The sequence below is a fragment of the Lissotriton helveticus genome, chromosome 4_1 (assembly GCF_964261635.1).
Source record: "Lissotriton helveticus chromosome 4_1, aLisHel1.1, whole genome shotgun sequence".
NCBI lineage: Eukaryota > Metazoa > Chordata > Amphibia > Caudata > Salamandridae > Lissotriton > Lissotriton helveticus.
Genome location: NC_136063.1, coordinates 1653544664 through 1653568341, shown reverse-complemented (window position 1 = coordinate 1653568341; position 23678 = coordinate 1653544664). Strand labels below are relative to the sequence as shown.

The 23678-nt window shown below is 51.8% G+C and overlaps 1 protein-coding gene across 26 annotated transcripts in view; it reads right to left on the bottom strand.

Moving 5' to 3' along the window:
• CLASP2 (cytoplasmic linker associated protein 2) overlaps positions 1-23678 on the bottom strand; it is a 2039150-nt gene that overhangs the window by 75683 nt on the left and 1939789 nt on the right. For all 26 annotated transcript variants that reach the window (XM_078688301.1, XM_078688302.1, XM_078688307.1 and 23 more), the window contains one exon: positions 5947-6153. In XM_078688301.1, the coding sequence (XP_078544427.1) occupies positions 5947-6153 (207 nt within the window). The remainder of the gene's footprint in view (positions 1-5946; positions 6154-23678) is intronic.

Below are 23678 nucleotides of genomic sequence, written 5' to 3'. Positions count from 1 at the left end.
ATGTTCATGGAGTCTGGCGGTAAATTAAGGTAGCCAAACTCTAGGATTTTAGGTGCCAGATCGCAAGGTTGAGTTGATTGGGATCTGGATGCCTTATCTCTCCATGGTTCTGAGTGAGAAGCTTGGGTGAGAGGCGTAGCTTTTGATGAGGAACTACTGATAGTTCCAAGAGGGTTGTGAACCATGGTTGTCGGTCCCATGTTGGAGCAACCAGGATCACTGTGCGGGAATGCTGTTTGAGTTTCCGAACCACTAGTGAAATGAGTGGGAGAGGCGGAAAAGTGTAAACAAATTTGCCTGACCGTTTCATCCATAGCGCATTGCCTTTGGACAATGGGTGTGGATTCCTGGATGTGTTTTGGTGTGTAGCGACAGGTCTATTTCTGGGTGGCCCCACATTTGAAAGAATGGAAGCAGAACTTGAGGGTGAAGTTGCTATTCGTAGATCTGCCGTTGTTGGCGACTGAGTAGATCCGCAATCTGATTGTGTACTCCTGGGAGGTGTTCTGCCAAGAGATATATTTTTGGAGGAATGGCCCATCTCCATATGCTTTGAGCTAGGCGTGAAAGCTGGAGAGAGTGTGTCCCTTCCTGTTTCTGTATGTAGTAAATTGCTGTCATGTTGTCTGTACGTACCAGGACAGCTTTGCTTAGGAGGTGGAGTTGACAAGATTTTAACGCTAAGAAGATGCCAGCAATTCCAGGCAGTTTATGAGGATATAGTCGAGTGATGCATCTGTTGATAGCACTATCTGTGGAACAGGGCGAGAAACAGATGCCCTTTGGAAAGGTTTTGTGCGTTCCACCATTGCAGAGAGCGACGGGTACGGTCGTCTACCAGCACCAGATCTGTTAGTTGACCTTGAACCTGGTTCCACTGACTTGCCAAACACTCCTGTAAGGGACGCATCGGGAGTCTTGCATAAGGGACGATGAAAATGCAGGAGGCCATTATCCCAATTAACTGCATGAACACTCACGCTGGTAGTGAGTGTTAAGGTTGAAATGTTTGTATTAGAGCTTGTATGGCACTTATCCTGACTGGATTGGAGCATGCTAGAGCTTTTGAAGTGTCAATTGTAGCCCCTAGGTATTGTTGTATGTTGGAGGGTTGGAGATGGGATTTAGCTAGGTTTACCGTGAATCTAAAGTGGTGAAGCAGTTGGATTGTTTTGTGTGTGTGGTACACACAACTGCTGTGTGACTTGGCTTTTATAAACCAGTCGTCTACATAAGGGAAAAACATGAATTTGATGTCTTCTTAAGTGGGCTGCAACTACTGCGAGGCACTTGGTGAAGACTCTGGTGCTGTAGTCACCCCGAATGGGAGGACCTTGAACTGGTAGTGTTGACCACTTACTACAAACCTGAGATATTTCCTGTGAGCGGGGTGAGTGGGAATATAAATGTAAGCTTCCTTTAAATCTAGAGTGGAGAGAAAGTCGCCCCGTTGAAGTAGTGGAAGCACCTGTTGAAGAGTGACGATGTGGAAGTGGTCTGACAATGTAGAGGTTTAGTGGTCTGAGGTCCAATGTGGCCTGAGAGAGCCATCCTTTTTTTGGATCAGAAAATAGAGGGAGTAAACCCCTTTGCCATGTTGAGGTGTGGGACTGATTCTGTTGCATGTTTTTGAAATAGAGAGAGAACTTATTTTTTGAGAAGTGTTTGATGTTCCATGGACATAGGACGTTGTCTGCAAGTAATGTTTGGCGGAGGGGGGTTAGGGAGGGTGGGGCTAGAGGTGAGTTTCAGGTAGTAACCATAGTGGATAATTTGTCTCACTCGCTTGTCTGTTGGGATTGAATTCCAGACAGGTAGGAACTGTGTTAGCCGTCCCCTGACAGGAGTGGAATGATCTGGGGTAGTGGAGGTAAGTCACTGTTTGGTGGTAGGGGAAGTGTGGGTGGAGTTTGCTCTGCCTCTTCCTCTATTTTTATTGCCTCTGTATCATCCCCGAAAATATCCTCTAGGTGAGGAGGATTGATTGGGGCTTTTATAAGACGTGGAAGTGTTTTCTGATGCAGCCATCTTTGAGCCACCCCTGTAAAAGGAGCGAAAAAAAGAACCTCTGTTAGAGGGTAGTTGTAATGCCCTCATGGCTTTAGAAGTATTGATGTCTTTCTTAATTTTTTCCATTGAAGAATCAATTGTGGGGCCAAAAAGGTGTTCTTGATCAAATGGCTGATTTAGAATGCTGACTGTACCTCTTGTTTGAAGCTTGAGATGCAGAGCCAAGCATGTCGTCTTAGCAAAATGCTGGTGTTAATGGCACGCAAGGCTGTATCAGCTGCATCCAGGGCACATTTGATGGAAGCGTTTGATATAAGATTACCCTTTTGAATGAGGTCATGAGCTTTAGCTTTGTATTGGTCTGGTAAGCGTTGCATCAGGTTTTCTAGTTCGTCATAGTGAGATCTATCATACCGCGCCAGGAGAGCTTGTGCATTGGCAATGCGCCAATGATTGAGCGCTTGAGATGCAATTCTTTTGCCTATAAGGTTTGATTCTTTGTCAGGTGGAGGGGTGTCACCTGTCGTCTGAGAATTTGCCATTTTACGTGCATCTGAAAGAACAATCTAAAGGTAACTGACCCCTGATGTAAATGGGGTCTGTAGGGGCAGCTTTATATCTTTTGTCTACCCGTGGCGTAAGTATTATAGCCCTAACAGGGTCTTTGAATACCTCATTGCCGTGTTTTATCATCCTTTTAAGCATGGGTAGTGTGTTTGTTTTTTTTTTGTGATGGAGCAAAGGTTTCCACTAATAAATCCTCTTCCAAGGGGTCAGTGTATAATTCCACCCCATGGTATTGAGCAGCTCTATTAATGAGTGGTGCGAAACCGATATTATCATCGTGTGGTGATGGTCTGGAGGGATATAGATCGGGTCATTAGTATGATCCGGCTCTTTATTATAATCATCCCAAGGGTCTGGCTCCTGTGGAATGTTGTCCTGATCATCATTCCCATCCCATTCCCCATCCCAGTCTCCATCACCATCCTCAGTATTATCATCCTGAAGCCCACGTGGAAAATGTAGGGGTTGTGAATTTGCTGGGAAAATTATTAGATGTGGGTTAAAAGGTGGAGGAGAGGGAGGTATGTAAGGGGGAGCGGGGTTAGTACCCATGTCTTGTTTCTTTAAAAGGTATTTGGTAATCTTAAGGGAGGTCCAACTTTCCTTTTTTGGTAAATGTTGCTCGAAGTTTCCCAGTGTCTGTGTCAATAGGCAATTGTTTTTGTTTCGGATCAAAAGACTCTTGTTGAGGTAGTTCTTTAGATGGAGTCTGTTTGTGAGGGCTTCCGTGTTTTTTAGGGTAGGTGCCCATCGGTGCGGGCTGTTTCGATTCCGAAGGCTTAATTTCCACCCGTTTTGGATTTGAAGGTTTTTCTTTTGGATTCGGTTCCAACATTTTTTCTTTAATTGCTCCAATGCTTTTGGTTCAAACGGTGCCGGTTCCGAAGCTTTCGGTCTCAGTGGTATTGGTTCCAAAGTCTTTGGTTTTTGTGAGTCTTTCAGTGCCGAAGATGTTTTCGGTGCCAACAGCGGAGTATCAGACTTGGCCGTGTGTTTCGGTGCAGAAGATGTGGGTCCGACACCTGGACGGGGTTGGCTCAATCCCGAGCCGGAAGGTCTATCTTTATGTTTCATAGCCGGGCTCGAAGGTGGGGCATCTGAAACAGTATCACGTGTCGACCTGAGCCCGAAGGTGTAACCAGAGTCTTTGGTGTTTTTGTGTGAAGTTGGGGCTTGTTGCTCATGGTGCGTTGAGCCAGAGTGATGTTGGAGTCCTCTTCCATGTCGGAGTTGTCGGCTTCAGCCACGGAAATGTGCCCTTCTCCTTTGGCACTGGGTTGGAATTCCGATTCTTCTCCGAAGATATCTGGCACCGGACTAGTGGCCTGTCTCAATTCGTGCCGTCGTACCCGACGGTCATGAATTGTTTTCTTCAATCGAAATGATCGACAGGCCTCGCAGCTGGTTTCTTCGTGCTCCAGGGAGAGGCAGAGGTTACAGACCTCGTGCAAGTCCATGTATGGGAACTTAGCACCACAGGGGGGGCATTTTTTAAATGAAATCCGTTCCATGGACTGCATGCGTGATGGGCGCGGGTAGGCCTCACGGCCCTCGTCGAAGCGTCAATCGAAGTACTGGGATTTTTACGATACGCGTCAAAAGGGAAAACGCGATCAAAAATAATACCGTTGAATGGTAAGGATTGCGTGTTGAAAAGGTTCGAAGATGATCCCGAACCGGAGCGTCGCAATACACATCCGAACACGATGGCGGAAAAAAACAATCTGGAAATGGAGTTGATGCCCATGCGCACTATCGCCCTAACGAGGAGTCACCTACCTCGTGACTACAAAGACTTCTAGCAAGGCAAAAACAAAGTGCAAACATCCAAGCCCAACACCAGATGGCGATCTATGCACAAGTATACGATCTACAGCTCATATGCCTTGAACACTTAATTATCTCCAACGTTCACAGCGATCCTTATTAATACATGCATTTTGAAACCTGCAGCCATCTGATGCTCCAATTGGAGCCCACTGGGCGTTCTAAGGGCTCCTGAAATCACAGCTGTGTATCATGGCATGACAGCTGTGTATCTTCTGTTTTATGCTGCAACACAGGGTTTGCAGCTTCATATTGTTCCCTTCCTGAAGTTTATATAGATTCTGACAAATGGAAGAAAGGCTTCTCTTGATGACGACACTTACTCTACTCCCTACCAACCGATGCCTACAGAGCAAAAAGGATCAGATGGGAGATAAGTGCCTCAGTGAGCCTCTTTGGCATCGCCAAAACCCTGAGGGAAGCAGAGGAGAGGAATGTGGTGCAGCTCAGTTCCCAGTGCCTACCATTTGTGACCATTGCATCCTAGGAATATGCACAGCTGTTTGCACTACAGCAAGAGAAAAGTCAGGCTGGAAGAAGTGCTACTCAGCAGTCTCTCCTAAAAAAGAGAGATGAAACACAGTGGGATTCACGGAAGAGAGACAGGAGCTCAGGTCTGAATGTTCACGTGTGAAAAAACAGAGGAGAGTGGAGGAAAATGTGTCACGTATATATTTTTTCCATTCAATCGACTGTTCAATGATGATACGCATTGTTCCAATGTGGTCTGTGCAGGATCTATCTTTGCAGAAGCCAGCTTGCTGGTCTCGCAACTGAGCATCAACTTGTTTCTTCATTCTGTTCAGATGAATGTTAAACACTTTGCCTGGGTTTGATAGAAGAGTTATCCCTCTGTAGTTTGCGCAGTTACTCAGGTCACCTTTCTTGAGGATCTTGATGAGATAGCTCTCCTTTTAGGGATCTCTGGCTTTAACCACAAGTGCAAAGTTAGTGTAGTAAGAATATGATGGCAGAATGCCAAGTATTATGTTTGATGGAGGGCAAGCAAGGTGGGCATGAGAATGAAATGTGTATTTTTGTTTCTTTCAGGGGCTGGGCTGTTTGTCAGCAGGGTGGTGATGAGATAGGAGACACCAGGTACGTTAAGTAGTGTGTGTAGGTGGCACATTTCCCAACAATGACCACACAACAACCACATGTTCAAGGAAACAGCATAGCTTTGAGGGGGAGCTTACAAAGATTAAATGAGCAGGTTATCAGTCTGAGCTTCCTTCTCGATGTTTCAAGCTAAAAAAAAAACACAAATCCCCACTGTTGGTTGGGCCCGGTCCATATAAACTTCTCTATGTTAGCTTCTTTCCGTTATTATTTGTAGCTGTGTTTTTTTTCCAGAACTCCATTGCAAAATCCAGAACCCACATTCACTAATCTGTAAAACAAGTTCTTTAGTAGCTAAAGGCCCTGCACTGAAAAACAAAAAAACAATGCTTGGTCGCACGACTGCCTTCCGTTTACTTAGCCAGAGCTAAAACAAAAAAATAAATACAGAAATAAATACAATACAAGATTTGTTTGAATTACCTGTATTAACCCTGGCACAATCTCAGGTAGCAGCTGAGCCAGCACCTCTTTCGAAACTCTCTCCGTCACCTTGGTTTGCATTTTGATTGCTGCCAAATTGATGGGATAGTCTGCTGTCTGTATTATTGGACACAGTACTTTAATGCACTGGTCTGGGCTTATGGACGTAGCCAGAGTACCAGCAGCTTCTTCTGCAGCTCTTACCACCTGAAACAATTGTCATAAACAGCAGATAAATGATCTTGTTAAATGGCAACGAAAAAACATTACGTGCCATCTGTAATGATGCTGGGGTATATACCAGGTTCTCTCAGCCGACTTATCATGTTGGAAATATCCTAGCCTCAAAATGATGCCCCAAAAACATGCACTGATGCTGTCATGACATGCAGTGCCATTTATCAAGGGGCAGACGGTTCCCAGACCAGCGCCTGCGAGTGGACACCTGGACAGGTACAATTTACTTCTCTCAATTACTGCAGCTGGTAGATGGTCACTTTCCGCCCTAGGCCCGTGAAACTGAAGCACTTGCTTTAGCATAGAGGTCTAGCTGGTAGGTTAATAGGGCAGTAGCACCATGGCCTGATCAACCCAGAGGGATACCCTCAGTCAGCAAAAATCTGTTCTGGAAGGCAACTGTGGGTACCGGTAACACTAGCTATGGTAGAAGCTGTTTTCCGGCAGACCAACGGAAGCAAGCGCCAGATAAAGGACACCTTTTCTTGAGGTGTTATTGTTATTATCACTACTATTGCTTTTTTAAAATTTACTTTTGACTGTTGGCGTTGCGTATGTGTTTGCAGGTCACAGATTTATTTACCAAATTTGCTGGCTAGTGTGCCCATTTGTTTGCACGAGCTCACTCGTGCAAATTCATCACATGAGGAAATTAGCCGACTCCAATATTAGCAAAAGGCGGTGTAACTTCTAATGTACGAGTTACTTACCTTCGGTAACGATGTATCTGGTAGAGACGATTCTAGCAGCAGATTACTTAACGAAGAATTATCCCCAGACGTGAGACTGGATCGGGAAAACGCCGGGACACTCTTCGGAGTGGCTGAGCGCTATATAAAACACACAATAACATAACATAACAAAACTTTGTTGCCACAGCATCCCTGCGCGCTGGGGGGACGGCATCACGCGACTACACCCAGGCGTCGTCCGTGTTCGTGACGTCAGCGAGGTCACATAAGTCCCACCCCGGCGCGCCTACCTCAGTTTTCTTCTGAGAACTTTTCCGCGTCACAACGCGGAGCCACCAGACAAACTGTGCGAGCATGGGAACAGTGTGCGAAAGAACAGAAAAAGTGGAAAAAGGAATGGTGACGAACAACACCACAAGGAGCAGTGCCAACACTGCAGTACCCAAGGGCCGGGAAAGAAGAAAGAACAGAGCACAGCCCTGAGCAGCCTCCCTGACAGCATGCAGACATCCTCCCCACCCCCGAGGCAAGGAACATATGTAAAGTGTCATGACAACATGTAGCAGCAGTATAACCCCAACCAAGAACACAAAGGGGGACCAGTTCCAAGACAAACAGGGAACGACAAACCTCCAAGGCAACCCCAGCACAGAGTATGACAACCCCCCAAAAGAACAAGGCTAGGCATGGCCAGATGACCCCAACCCATAGGTCAGCAGAGGAGCCAGGACCCTTAGTAACAAAGAGGGGAGGGACGATAGTAGAGGCAAGCCTCGACCCCAGAGCAACCAGAGCAGAGGGGAACAGGAGTACCAATAGACCCATCCTCTAAAGTGCCAAAGAGGAGGAGAGGAACAAGAAACAAGACAATCATCCTGTCAAAAGAACAAAAGAATGCACTCACAGAAGACATAGCCACCCACCAGAAGGCGAGTGCAGAAGCCAAAGGTCCTCGCAGAACGGGGAAGAAGGACGGGCCGTGAAGGAATCTGCGGCTAGAATTGTCTCTACAAGATACATCGTTACCGAAGGTAAGTAACTCTTACATCTGATAGAGACTACTAGCCGCAGATTCCTTAACGTAGAATAGATACCCTAGCCATACCCACGGGGAAGGAGGGTCTGCGAAGGACCCCATCAGCCTGGACGTAACAGAGGGCCCCATTGGGGACTAGTCCAACAGACAGGGTGGGGAGGCTCGCCCTCCAGGCAAGGGGAACCTCCACAAGCAGAACACCACCGACCCCAGAGGGGTGTGGGAGAAGAAAGAGGAAGCCAGTTCACACTCAACAGAGGAACCAACGACAGGGTCGGGGAAGACCGAAGCACCACACGCCCCTACCAGCCACAGAACCTTATCCAACACCAGGGCAAGGAAGAGGAAGAAGAACAACCTAGAGGGTCCAAGGAGACAAGGGAAAAGAAGGTGAGCCCACCACAGTCGGAAGGTAACAGACCAGACAGAACTGCGATGACAGCAAAAGCAGTCAGAAGCAGGAAAATAGCCCGGAGCCCCCTGGAAGAAGGGGGGGAACAACCCCATCTCAGCCCCCAGGACAGAGAACATGAAGGCGAAGAGGAGCCCGGACACACCTCAGCGAGGGTCCTAGCACACGACTCAAAGAAGCAGAACCAGAGCCACGACGCCAGGCCGCAGGCAGTAGGCCAGTCCCGGCGAACCACACTGCGATCCCGGAGAAAAACACCCCGGGGAACCACAGAGAGCAGAGGCCAGAAGGCGACCACAACCCCCTGGCACAGTGCAAGCTATATAACAGCTACCACTACCCCACATAGGGTACGTTAAGTCCCAAGACATGGGAACCCTCTTTGGAAGAAACTTCCGCAGCAGAGGAAAAATGAAAGAGCTGCAGGGAAACAAACCCAGCAGAAGGCTTGTCAAGCAGCCCAAGAGCAAACTGAAGGCCTAATCTCAGGGCCAAACTGCTCAGATAACTCAAGCAAAAACACACACAGGCAACAAGCCTGTGTGTGTTTTTGCTTGAACAAGTGACCGTCCTGACTCGTGCAGAAGCGGTCGCTCCCCCACGCTGCCTGGTCTCCCTGATCACCTGGTATCGTAGTGCTCTTCTCTCTTTGCTTGTTATTATATTAGTGCCTGTTTATAGCGTAGCGCTCTGCTCTCATTGACTGCATTTATATTAGTGCCTGATTACAGCGTAGCGCTATACTTGCATAGCCCACATAGCGTCTATTTTGAATTGTGCCTCTCTTAACTCGTAGCGCTTCACTGCAAAGTTTGCATTGCCTCTTAATTGAATTGTGCCTAATTGTGCCGGTGCCTCTGCCCACATCATAGCGACAGTGCAGCTTGTGCCCCAACCTCGTCCTGTTTCGCATTTGCTTTGCTGCCATCTTGTTATTGTGCCTCCCAGCCCGTCCCTCCACCCCGCTCCCGCCTCCCAGCTGACCCTCCCTCGCTCCACCCCCCCACTATTCACATATGTCAAAGCAGCTTACGCGCAGCGTTCACGCGCAGCGGATGCGCGCCAAAGGTAAGCCCGTCTACGCCTGTCCGCGCCTGGACCGCGCCCAGCGCCATACCCCCTGGTCCCCGCAAAGCCCACTCCACCCGCATAACGTACGTCGCCGCAACCCTCTCAGCACTTAACCCCGGCCGACTCCCAAACTGCTACCAAGCCGCCCCAGGACACACCCATGGTCCCTTCACCTGCCACTCCTGCAAGTTCGACTGCATCAGAACCCACACCAAATCCACAAACTCCAAACAGAGCTCCCACACCAACCACCTGAAGTGCATCCTGCTCAACACCCGCTCGATCCACAGACACGCCATCGAACTTTGGAACCTACTCGACACCACATCGCCGGACGTCGCCTTTCTTACAGAAACATGGATGAACGCCTCATCAACGCCCGACATCGCCATAGCCATCCCGGATGGCTACAAGATCATCCAAAAAGACCGTACAACCAAACAGGAGGAGGCAATACGACCAGTTCCGACGTTAACCTCGCAGCCGCCGAACACCTTCACTTCCAGATCCACACCGACCCCAAGACCACACTCAGAGGCACCCTCATCTACAGGCCACCAGGACCCCGCACACAATTCAGCGAAGACATCACTGACTTCATCAGCCCACACGCCCTCCCCTCCGAGGACTACATTCTACTGGGAGACCTCAACTTCCACCTTGAAAAGAACAACGACAGAAACACCACCACCCTTCTGGACAACCTCGCCAATCTCGGACTTAAACAACTTCTTGACACCCCCACCCACTATGCCGGGCACACGCTCGACCCAATCTTCACCTCCAGCAAGCACATCTCCTTCAATCACACAACAGCTCTCCATTGGACGGACCACAGCTGCGTTCACTTCAACTACAAAAAGACTACGACCCTCAACCACCCACAACCAATTCCCCGCAGAAACTGGAACAAAATTACCACCGACCAGCTCTTCACATCGCTTCACCAAAACCCTCCGGCCAAATCATCGGACCCAAACCAAGCAGCCACCAACTTCACACAATGGATCACCCACAGCGCTGACGAATTAGCACCCTTGAAAAACCATCAAATCAGGCAAGGTAGCAAGAAAGCCCCCTGGTTCAATGATGACCTTAAGAAATCCAAGAAGATCTGTCGTACCCTCGAGAAAGCCTGGCGAAAAAACCCAACCACTGACAACCTGGCCACCTTCAAGAACGCCACCCGCAAACACCACCAACTGATCCGATCCACCAAGAAATCAGCTTTCAAGGATCGACTCGACAACAACGCCCACAACAGCAAGGAACTATTCAACGTCGTCAAAGAGTTCACCAACCCCACCGCCGGCACCAACGACATCACTCCCTCCCAAGACCACTGCGACTCTCTAGCCTCGTACTTCCACAACAAAATCGCTGACGCACAAGTTACTACTTGTGTAACGATATATCTGTAAGAGACATTAGTTAGTATTAGATTCCTTACCTTAGAATATCCCCAGGCGTCAGACTGGATCCGGAAATTTTTGCGTAGCAGTACCCTTGTGCGTCGGTAGGCGTCGTCTGCGGCTCCGCGTCCGTCGTCGGCGCCGTGATGACGTCGTCGGAGTACTTAGACGCCGCCTCGGCGTGCTGACGTCAGTTCTTAGACACAGCTTTTCCGCGCCAGAAACGCAGAGCCATGTTAAAAACCAACACTGGTGGCATAGAAACTAGGGCCCTGAAGGGGACAACCCTAAACCTAGATATTGGTTCGCAGAACGGGGAGGATGGGTGGGTCGGTAAGGAATCTAATACTAACTAATGTCTCTTACAGATATATCGTTACACAAGTAGTAACTTGTGCATCTGAAAGAGACACGTTAGTATTAGATTCCTTACCTTAGAATAGATACCCCAGCAATACCAACCCCGGTGGTGGGTCTGCCAACCAATAATCACACCAGAAAGTCCTGGAGGACAGAACGGCCAAAGAAGCCATCCCTCCGGACTTGGCTGTCCAGGCAGTAGTGTCTTGCAAACGTGTGCAGCGATGCCCACGTAGCTGCCTGACAGATGTCTTGTAAGGGCACACCCCTGCCCAGGGCAGTGGTGGTCGCCGTCGCTCGGGTAGAATGAGCCCGCAGTCCAACCGGGGGCTCCTTCCTAGCCAAGGAGGAGCATGCCTGGATACACAGGATGATCCACCGGGAGATGGTCCTCTTGTGCACCGCTTTCCCCTTCTTAGCGCCCATGTAACCAACAAAGAGTTGGTCATCCACCCGGAACTGGTGTGTGCGATCCAAATAGAATGAGAGCGCACGTTTTGGGTCCAGACGGTGGAGCCGCTCTTCCTCTTTAGAGGGATGCGGTGGCGGGAAGAAGGTAGGCAAGGTGATGGACTGCCCGATGTGAAAGGCCGTGACAACCTTGGGCAGGAAAGAAGGTTTGGTACGAAGCACCACTTTGTCCGGATGGACAGAAAGGAAAGGTGGAGAATAAGAAAGAGCCTGGAGCTCACTCACTCTCCTGGCAGAGGTGATGGCAACCAGGAAAGCAGTCTTCAAAGTCAGAAGGCGAAGAGGACCGTTGTGAAGTGGCTCAAAGGGAGCGCACATCAGGAATGTCAAAACCAGGTTCAAGTCCCACTGAGGCATCACAAACGGAACAGGAGGAAACGTGTGAATGATGCCTTTAGGAAATCTGTTAACAATAGGGGACTTGAACAAAGAAGGCTGATCAGGTAGCCTGAGAAAGGCTGAAAGGGCAGAAAGGTAGCCCTTGATAGTGCCCAGAGCAGAGCTCTGCTGGGCAAGAGAAAGAAGGAAGAGAAGAACCTCAGAAAGAGGGGCAGAAAGAGGATCCACAGCCTTTGCTGTGCACCATGCCACAAATCTGTTCCACCTGCAGGCGTATACCGACTTTGTGGAGGGACGCCTGGCTGCCAGAATGATGTTACAGACTTCAGGAGGCAAGTCAAATGGCCTCAACTGTCGCCGCTCAATCTCCAAGCATGGAGGTGGAGACTGGACAGGTTCGGGTGGAGGACCGTCCCCTGCTGCTGCGACAGAAGGTCCTCCTGAAGAGGCAGACGAACCGGGGGATCGACTGACATACCGAGTAGCTCTGGATACCAGTACCTTCTCGCCCAGTCCGGAGCCACAAGGATGACTTGGGCCAGGTCGCGCTTGATCTTCTTCAGCACTCTGGGCAGAAGTGGTATAGGCGGAAAGGCGTACAACAGACCGCAACTCCACTCGCGACGAAAAGCGTCTCCGAGCGAGTGCCGCCTTGGAAATTCCAACGCGCAGAACTGATGACATTGCGCGTTCTCTTCGGTGGCGAATAGATCTAACCAAGGCTCTCCCCATCGCTGAAAGAGGCCTTGCGCCACGTCCGAGTTCAGACGCCATTCGTGATCCATCATGCACCGACGGCTGAGCTCGTCCGCCCTGGCGTTCAGAGAACCTGCCAGGTGTTGAGCCACCAGGGTCACGCCCTGGCGTTCCAGCCATTGCCAAAGGCGAAGAGCCTCTTGACAAAGGATCCACGACCCCACCCCGCCTTGTTTGTTGCAGTACCACATGGCGGTGGTGTTGTCCGTGAACACCTGCACTACACTCCCCCGGACAGAGGGGAGGAATGCCTTCAGTGCTAGACGAATCGCCCGTAGCTCCAACAGGTTGATGTGGAGCCGGGCCTCCACCGGAGACCAGAGGCCTCTGATCTCCGCCTCTCCCATGTGGCCTCCCCAGCCCTGGAGGGACGCGTCCGTCACAACTACGTGCTCCGGTTGGGGAAGGGAGAGGGATCTGCCGCTGACCCAATCGCGGTCCGTAAGCCACCACTGCAGCTGTCTCGCAGTGCCCTCCGAGATCAGGACGTGGTCGGAGAGGTTGCCCTGATGCTGGGCCCACTGAAACTTCAGGTCCCACTGCAGAGCCCGCATCCGCCACCTGGCGTGATGCACCAGCAGGATGCAGGAGGCCATCAGCCCCAGAGTCAACCTGACCGAAACCCGGGATAACGGCTGAAAGATGGGAATCAGAGCCTGAATATCCCGGACCCGCTACTCGGGCGGATAAACCCGAAACCGCGCCGAGTCCAGAACCGCTCCGATGAAGAGGAGCTTCTGAGAGGGACACAGGTGTGACTTCGGCACATTGATGGAGAAACCCAGCTGGTGCAGGAGGTCTGCTGTCGTCTGGAGGTGGCTGACGACTGTCTGGGGCGAGCCCGCCTTCAACAACCAGTCGTCGAGGTAGGGGAAGACTGAAACCCCTAACCTGCGCAGATGAGCTGCGACCACCGCCATCACCTTCGTGAACACCCGTGGGGCGCTGGTAAGGCCTAAGGGGAGCACGGTAAACTGAAAATGCTCGTGGCCCACCATGAACCGCAGGTAGCGCCGGTGGGCAGGCAGGACGGGGATATGAAAATAAGCGTCCTGCAAGTCCAACGCTACCATCCAGTCTCCTGGGTCCAGGGCAGCCAGGACCTGAGCCAGTGTCAGCATCTTGAACTTCTCCTTCCGGAGGAAGCCGTTGACGTTCCGTAGGTCCAAGATAGGGCGTAGGCCCCCTTTGCGCTTCTTGGGTACCAGAAAGTAGTGGGAGTAGCAACCACACCCTACTTCTGGCCCAGGAACGCGCTCGATGGCCCCTTTGGCCAAGAGGGCCGTAACTTCCTCCTGCAGAAGTCGCAAGTGATCCCCCTATACACGGTGGTTCTGCGGTGGCATGGCTGGAGGAGTCGCCTCGAAGGGGAGGGAGTAGCCCCTTCGGACGATTTGTAACACCCACCTGTCCGATGTGACAGTGCGCCAGTGAAGGTGGTGATGGCGAACCCTGCCTCCCACTGGCGTCACATGGGCCTGAAAGCACGGACTAGGAGGGCTTAGAGGCGGATGCTGCGGGGGAAGGTGTGGACTGACCTCGCCACTGCCCCCGACCACCTGGACGGCGGTTCCCACGGCCGCCACCGCGTTGGGTATTGCCCTGCGGTGCGTGGCTGGCAGCACGTGTGAGCGCACCCCTTCCGTGGCCACGAAAGGAGTGATAGGCAGCCGATTGCTGGCGCTGGACCGAGAGGCCTAAGGACTTGGCCGTAGCCCGGGAGTCCTTAAAACGCTCAAGCGCATGGTCTGCCTTGTTGCCAAAGAGGCGACGGCCATCGAACGGCATGTCCATAAGCGTGCTCTGGACATCTGCCGAGAAGTTGGCGGACCTCAGCCAGGCGTGGCGTCTGACCGCCACCGTCGTTGCCATCGCTCTACCCAGTGAGTCAGTGGTATCCAGCCCACACCGGATGGAATATTTGGCTGCATCCCGGCCCTCCACAAGGGTTGGCCGAGTTTGGCCCGTACCTCCAACGGACACTCTGGCAGCACTTCCGCGACCTTATCCCGACCCGGAAGAGTGCGGCCTACTCTCGGAGCTGCGATGGCTCCGAGCCCGCGACCTGTCCCTCGACCTCCCATGGGATCGGGACCTCTCACGGCGCGGGGCCGACTGCCGGAGTTCGAGACGCCTACGGGACCGCTCCCGCCTGGCTTTCGAAGAGAGGGCCCGGCAGTCGGAGCAGGCCTTGTCGTCGTGGTTGACGCCCAAACACGACAAACAGACGTGGTGAGGGTCCGTGACCGACATCAGCCGGTCGCAATCGTCACAAGGCTTGAAGCCGGGCATCCCTAAAGGCACCGTGTCGGAGTCGAGAGACTCGAAATAGGACCAAAAAGGGTCAAAAAAGTTAGTCAAAAAGTGACTAGGGTTACTGCTTTTTCCAGATCTGCGCTTGCTGGTGCGGAAAAAAGAAGAACTGACGTCAGCACGCGGAGGCGGCGTCTAAGTACTCCGACGACGTCATCACGGCGCCGACGACGGACGCGGAGCCGCAGACGACGCCTACCGACGCGCAAGGGTACTGCTACGCAAAAATTTCCCGATCCAGTCTGACGCCTGGGGATATTCTAAGGTAAGGAATCTAATACTAACGTGTCTCTTTCAGATATACATAACAGCTTTGGAGACCAGTCCACCCCACCTACCTCCGAACTAAAACCCCCCTCCAACAACCTTTGCGACTGGAACCCTATCACCACTGAAGACACCATCCGCCTGATGAACTCCATCCACTCAGGATCGCCAACCGACCCATGTCCCCACCACATTTTCAACAAAGCAGACTCCTTGATCGCTCCCCATCTCCGAGACGTCATCAACTGCTCCCTCAACACCGCTACCTTCCCGGAAAGCTGGAAACATGCCGAACTCAACGCCCTCCTGAAGAAACCCACAGCAGACCCCAGTGAACTTAAGAACTACCGCCCCATTTCGCTCCTCCCTTTCCCTGCCAAAGTCATTGAGAAAGCCGTCAACAGTCAGCTCGCCGCCTTCCTCGAATCCAACAAATCCCTCGACCCTTCACAGTCCGGCTTCCAAGCTAAACACAGCACCGAGACCGCCCTCATCGCAGCAACAGACGACATTCGAACTTTACTGGACAACGGAGAAACAGCTGCCCTCATCCTACTCGACCTCTCCGCAGCCTTCGACACAGTCTGTCATAGCACCCTTATACAACGCCTTAGCAACGTCGGAATACAAGGAAAAGCATTGGACTGGATCATCTCGTTCCTCGCCGGAAGAACCCAGAGAGTCCGCCTCCCACCTTTTAGATCAGAGGCCACCGAAGTCATCTGCGGCGTACCACAAGGATCATCACTCAGTCCCACCCTCTTCAACTTATACATGAGTCCCCTCGCATCCATCGCGCGCCAACACAACCTCAACATCATCTCCTACGCAGACGACACCCAGCTGATCCTCTCCCTCAACAAAGACCCAAACACCGCCAAAACCAACCTACACGAAGGGATGAAAGAAGTAGCCGAGTGGATGAAGATTAGCCGTTTAAAACTGAACTCGGACAAAACGGAAGTCCTCATCTTAGGTTCATCCCCCTCCGCCTGGGACGACTCATGGTGGCCACCGGCCCTGGGAAACGCACCCATACCAACGGACCACGCACGTAACCTGGGCTTCATCCTGGACTCCTCCCTCTCGATGACCAGACAAGTCAACGCCGTCTCATCATCATGCTTCAACATCCTACGTATGCTCAGCAAAATCTTCCGTTGGATCCCCACCGAAACAAGAAAAACGGTCACCCATGCACTGGTCACAAGCCGATTGGACTACGGAAACACCCTTTACGCCGGATCCACAGCCAAACTACAGAAAAAACTCCAACGCATCCAAAACGCCTCAGCCAGGCTCATCCTAGATATCCCCCACCAAGCTCACATTTCCGGTCACCTAAAAGACCTCCACTGGCTCCCCGTCAACAAGAGAATAACGTTCCTTCTCCTCACCCACGCACACAAAGCCCTCTACGACCTAGGACCCGAATACCTCAACACGCGCCTGTCCTTTTACACACCCACCCGCCAACTACGATCGTCCAATCAAACCCTCGCCGCAATTCAACGCATCCAAAGATCCACAATGGGGGGAAGATCTTTCTCCTACTTAGCGGCCAAAACCTGGAATGCTCTCCCCACCTACCTCCGCCTTACACAGAACCACCTCTCCTTCAGAAAACAACTAAAAACTTGGATATTCGATAAGTAAAGCACCCCCCCCCCCTCCCTCAAGCGCCTTGAGACCCTCTGGGTGAGTAGTGCGCTATACAAATTTTAAACTTGAACTTGAACAAGGGCCGTCCAGCAGCCAACAAGCCACAGTCTCAGCAAGGAGGACTCGAGTGGCCATAAAACACACAGCACAACAAGGGTTATTCGCCCAAAGGAAGGTCCAAGAACCAGATCAACTCACCAGTCACTGAGGGGGAGAAGGAGGAGGAAGAGGAGGAGGAGGAGGAGGAGGACGAAGCCCTGCCAAGAACCTCTGGATGGCAGAGTCTGCCGGGGCATGGAATAACAGTGCCATCGAAGGGAAGGTCAACCAGCCGTTCCCTAACATTCTCCGGGAACACACCGTCCCTAAGCCAAGCATGGTGGCGAAGGGCCACCAAAGAAGCCATGGCACGACCCAGCACCTCAGATACGTCCAGATCGGAGCGAAGAATAAACGCTGCTAGCTCCCGGCCATCCAACGCATGGTGCCGCAAGTCGATCTGAACAGACTCATGTGACGCGGCAGATCCCAAGGGCTCAGCCGAGTTCCACAAACAAGAGGTGGCCCTAGCCAACACACATAAGGTGTTAAGAGCCCACAGAGCAGCGCTAGTCGAGGCGAACATGTTGCGCCCCCAAGAGTCCAGCCAGCAGGCCTCCCGGGACAGCGGAGACAACAGTGGCGGCAAGGAGGGAAAGGCAGTCCGCAAAAGTGGGCTGGAGGCAGAGGGGTGGAGGGAAAGACACACTGGGTCATGCGGCGCAGGAAGGTGCCAGTGCAGGTGTTGGGGCACCGGGTCCCCTGTGGCGGGACACCCCCAAGCCCCCATCAGAGAAGAAAGGAGCAAACCTTCAAAAGGAAGCAACAGCTGGTGGAGAACCTCCAGCAGATGATCCGCGGGGAAATGGGCAGCTGGATCACCCATGCGCAAAATACCCACAGCCGTGGACATAACGCGAGCGAATGCCCCATCCGCCTCTGTAGGGCCCCGCGGTGGAGAAAGCAGCTCCTCTGTGGGTGGCGGCTGCAAACTAAGGCGGCCGTCCCCGAAACCAAGTGGGCAGGCAAAGGCCAGACCTGAAAAGTAGAAGGAGGGACCGAGGAGTGGGGAACTGGACGCTCCTCCGGCGAAAACCGCGACCGCGAGGAGCCACCTTTCGATGACGCTGGGGGAAAAGCCACCACGCGGCGGCCTGTCTCCGATGAGGACGACACCAGCAGGCACCCAACCTCCAGAGAAGAGGGAGCGTCCGAAGACGCCTGAGGCAGGACGTCATCACCGTCCAGCGCCGAAGGAGGCGCCGGACAGGTCTCCCCCGCTTCACACAGCTTCGGGGACTGGAGCTGAGCCGGGGCCGAAAAGGTCAAGGGGCGGCGCAGGAACTGTGCCGACTCGCCCTCCGGCGAGGCAGCGGCCTGCGTTTAGAGGCGAGAGGGACCCGGGAATGGACAAGGAGCCCTCCGCCAGCCTCGACTCAGAATGGGGCGTAGGGGGTCCGCCAACCCATATGGCGCCGCCAAGGTCAACTCAAAATCCGACTCGACCTCCGACGAGGCAGCCGCCTGCAGGGAGGGATGAGAGGGGCCCGGAGGGGGATGAAGCGACCCCTTCCAGCCCCGACCCATAGCAGGACGAGAGGAGTCCGCCGACCCCTGTGGCGCCGCCCGGGCCAGCAGCTACCGGCGCCATAGCTGCATCACCTCAGCCGTAGACAAGGCCACTACCTGTCCAGAGGGCCGAGAGGGGCTCGGGGATGCGACCTGAGCCCCGGCGACCTCCTGCGACACCACAGGGACTCCCGCAGGAGTTTGCGGCGAAGCAGAGGCGCCGTGGTTCGAAGGAGGGGCCCCGAAGGGCCGCACCCCAACGGCACCACATCCTTCAAGTCTGGAGCCAAACCAGTCGGCGCCAGAGACGGTGCAGAGGGCCCCACACCATGCAAGGGATCCACCGACGTTCCAGGAGGGGAAGGAGAAGGAGGAGGAGAAGCCAGCGAGGCCTGCAAAGCCGCCGCATATTTCTCCATTTGAGCTCTCGACGCCCCTTCACCGGGAAACGGTTTATAGGAGGACAAGACGCAGATCCGCATCACCCACGGAGAAACCACGCCCCAACAGGCCGGAAACCAGCCATCGGGGACAAACGGCAACACTTAAGGATGGGGACGACGACGACCGCTTCCAGAACCTTACGCCGAAGCTGAACGAGGGGAAGAAGCCGACCTGGAGAGACGCGCCGAGAGCAGTTTCATCCGGCGCTCCCGCCGTGACTTCGGCTTCAACTGTTGGCACGCCTCACAGTCAGGGGAGCCGTGATCTTCCCCCAAACACCACATACAAATAAGGTGAGGGTCCGTCGCCGACATAAGACGTCTACACGATGTACAAGACTTAAAGCCCGAAGGCATTCGCACACTGTTCCACACAGATAAAGAGAAAGACAATGAGTCCCAGAACACAGACCAGATCCGCGTTGTACACGGAAAAGGAAAAAACTGATGTAGGCGCGCAGGGGTGGGACTTATGTGACCTCACTGACGTCACGTACGCGGACGACACCTGGGCGGAGTCGCATGATGCCGTCCCACCGGCGTGCAGGGATGCTGTGGCAAAAAAGTTTTTCGGTTCCAGTCTCACGCCTGGGGATAATTCTACGTTAAGAAATGTGCGGCTAGTAGTCTCTATCAGATACAACCATTACAGACTGCCCTATGTAGAGTGGCCACTTATGTTGCGTCTATTTTATGTTTTTAGCAACTGGGATACCTGGGGGGTGGGGAAGCGACTGCTCAATGGGTTTTAATGAAGGGCTTTGCTATGGGTGTGATACCTCTGTCAACACACCACATTTGGAACACTCAAGAGAAAAGCAAGCATTGAAGACAGGGAGAAATATGGTGTACTTGCCCTTTGACTTTCATTTCAAGTAAGGATTCAAAGGAGGTGGATTGACACGAAAAGGTTTAGTGATATCAACATGTTTTCAGCTGGTGCATGTGTTAGAAGAACTTATAGAATAATGACCAACATATAAGTCAGGCCAACATATAGAATAATGAACAACATTTAAGTCAGGCCACTATTTTGTAACCATCATTTCAATAATCAGTCTGCTGTAATATATTTATTTTTAATGATTGTTATTTTCACCAGTATGGAAGAGAGAAGTGCGCCAGTATGTTTGAAGAGAGATGGTTATAGTATGATTGTGTGAAGGATGGAGAGTAAGATTGTGAATGAATTGTTTTTTGTGTAATTAATTATAATGACTATGTATCTGTACAAAAAGAATATATTATAGGCATAGTGTTATGTTTGTACTTTTTTTTATTAGAACAATAAATAATATATGTTTCTATTTGATGTATTTTTTGTCTCTCTGATTGTCCTGGTATCAGCCTCTAGTTTGTGATAAGAATCATTAATTGCCCGAGTTCTTTTTTTGTCCATTAGAAGAAAAGAAACCTAGCGTCCCAAGTTGTAGGACAGTGCTTTCTCGAACAGCGTCTATTCAATGCAGGGAATAGATATACCCGGATGCCCATGAATGCTTTGGTTAAGAGTGTCACTAACCGTGTGCAAAGGGGGTGACTTGTCTTGCAGGCTCTGTAGCATGAATCAGGAAATTAGTCCTAACGAACAAGTTACTTACCTTCGGTAACGCTTTTTCTGGTAGATATAATATCTGCCTGTGGATTACTCACCTTGTGAATATCCCCCTGCGTCAGCAACGTTCGGAAAACTCTTTTGTAGCACGCCGGCGTGGACGACGTCACAGGAGCACGGCATAGCGCGCGACTCCGGTTGACGTCACCGACTCCTTATTAGGACTACGTCGGCGTGATGACATCAGTTCCGCCCTTTTTTCCGTGCCTTCGAGGCACCCGGACGGACCAATGACAGTAGATATACATACATACAGTGTACATAGTACATACAACTCAAAACTGCACACATAGTGCGTAGCAAGGGTATGAAAAACCCAATATATATATACAAATGTAAATATACATAAAAATACATAAACTCAAGTATAGCAGAGTGGACAACGGGGAGGCGGGTGGGTCAGTGAGGAATCCACAGGCAGATATTGTATCTACCAGAAAAAGCGTTACCAAAGGTAAGTAACTTGTTCTTCTGATAGATACATCTGCCAGTGGATTCCTCACCTTGTGAATAGAGTCCCACAGCAGTCCCCACTCCCGGAGGAGGGTGTCCACTCTCCTATACCAAAAAATCCTGGAGGACAGAGCGCGCAAAGTGGCCGTCCCTCCTCACCTCGGTATCCAAGCAGTAATGCTTTGTGAATGTGTGGAGGGAGGCCCAAGTCGCGGCTCTGCAAATATCCTCAACAGGTACACCCCTAGACAAAGCAGAAGTAGCAGACTTTGCTCTAGTAGAGTGAGCTCTTATACCCTCAGGAGGGTCCTTACCCGCCAGGGAGTAGCAGATCTTGATGCATAATATTATCCATCTTGAAAGAGTGCGCTTGTGCACGGATCTTCCTTTTCTGCAACCAGCAAATCCAACGAACAGCTGGTCATCCAACCTAAACTCCTTTGTTCTGTCCAGGTAGAAGCTCACTGCCCTCTTCGGGTCTAAGCGATGAAGTCTCTCCTCCTCCTAGGAAGGGTGAGGCAGAAAAGCAGCCCTGGTCCTGAGAACTATTCTATCAGCATGAATGGTCAAGAAAGGGGGCTTGGAACTAAGAGCTTGAAGCTCGCTCACCCTCCTTGCCGAGGTAATCGCGACCAGGAAGACCGTTTTGAAAGACAAAAGTCTCAAGGGACATGAGTGTAGAGGTTCAAAAGGGGAACCCATCAAGAATGTAAGAACAAGGTTCAAGTCCCATTGAGACACAATAAAAGGTGTAGGAGGAAATTTATTGGTAAGGCCCTTAATGAAACGTAAGACAATAGGTGATTTAAATAAAGAGGGCTGGTCTGGCAAACAAACAAAAGCCGATAAGGCCGACAAATAACCTTTGACAGTTGCCACTGCAAAACCCTGCTGGGCCAAGGAAAGTGCAAATTGTAGAATATTGGACAAACGAGCCCTTAAAGGGTCAATGGACTTCTCCCCACACCAAGCAACAAATTTAGACCGCCTATAAGAATAGATGGACTTAGTGGAATCACGCCTGGCTGATAAAATGCATCCACCACATCGTGAGGGAGCGAAAAAGAACTCAGGTTGCCCCGTTCAATCTCCAGGCATGAAGGTGTAAGGTCTGGTGGTGGGGGTGTAGAACCCGCCCCTCCATCTGGGAGAGGAGATCTGCATTGTGAGGGAGACGGAGCGGCGAGCACGAGGAGAGGTGGAGAAGATCTGTGTACCACACCCTTCTTGGCCAATCCGGGGCGATCAATATAACTTGGGCCCGGTCTTGGCGAATCTTCCTCAGAACCCGAGGAATCAAGGGTATGGGAGGAAATGCGTAAAGGAGTTGTGAGTCCCAATTCAACTGAAACGCGTCTCCCAGAGCTCCTTGCATCGGAAACTGGAGACTGCAGAACGACGGTCAGTGAGCATTCTCGCGAGTGGCAAACAGGTCCATCTGAGGAGTTCCCCACGTCCGAAAGACGTGACGAACCACCTCCGGGTGAAGCCTCCACTCGTGGTCGGCCGAGAACTGCCGACTGAAACTGTCTGCACGTACGTTCAGAACCCCGGCCAGATGATTTGCCATTAGAAAAATCTGATAGTCCTGAACCCAGGACCAGAGACGCAGAGCCTCTCTGCAGAAACACCGCGACCCCACTCCTCCCCGCTTGTTGACATACCACATCGGTGGTGTTGTCCGTCAGGACCTGAACCGACCGACCGCGAAGGGAGGGGAGGGAGGCCTTGAGTGCCAAACGTATGGCCCGCAATTCCAGAAGGTTGATGTGAAGCAACCTTTCCTCTGGAGACCAAAGACCCTTGATCTCCAGGTCCCCCAGATGAGCACCCCACCCTAAAGTGGATGCATCCGTTATCACTGTGGCCACCGATGGAGGCAGATTGAAAGGCTTTCCTTGAGACAGATTGCCTTCCACGCCTCACCAAGACAGATCCTCTGCAGTTTCTCTGGAGATCCTCACTGATTCCCTGAGATCCCTGTTGTGCTGATACCACTGCCTGCGGAGGCACCACTGGAGTGCCCTCATGTGCCAGCGTGCATGGTCGACCAACAGAATGCAAGAAGCCATCAGATCGAGCAGACGAATGACCTTCAGGACTGGAACAATCCATTGTGAAATAAAGGTATCATTTCCAGTATGTCGCAAATCCTTTGAGGAGGAGGGAATGCACGACACACAGTAGTGTCCAGTACCGCACCTATGAACAGGTTGCGCTGGGAGGGCACCAGGTGAGATTTGGGTAGATTTATTGAAAAACCCAACCTGTGCAACAACTGAGTTGTCTCTTGCAAATGATGGAGCACCTTCTCCGGCGACTCTGCTTTGATCAGCCAGTCGTCCAGATAGGGGAATACCGGTATCCCCGATCTTCTGAGATGTGCCGCCACCACAGCCATCACCTTGGTGAAGACTCGAGGCGCAGTAGTAAGTCCAAACGGAAGGACCGCAAACTGGTAGTGTTGCGAACCCACAGTAAAACGGAGATACTTCCTGTGAGACTTCAGGATCGGAATATGAAAATATGCATCCTGCAAGTCGATTGACACCATCCAGTCTTCTTCCAGCAGCGCTTGAAGGACC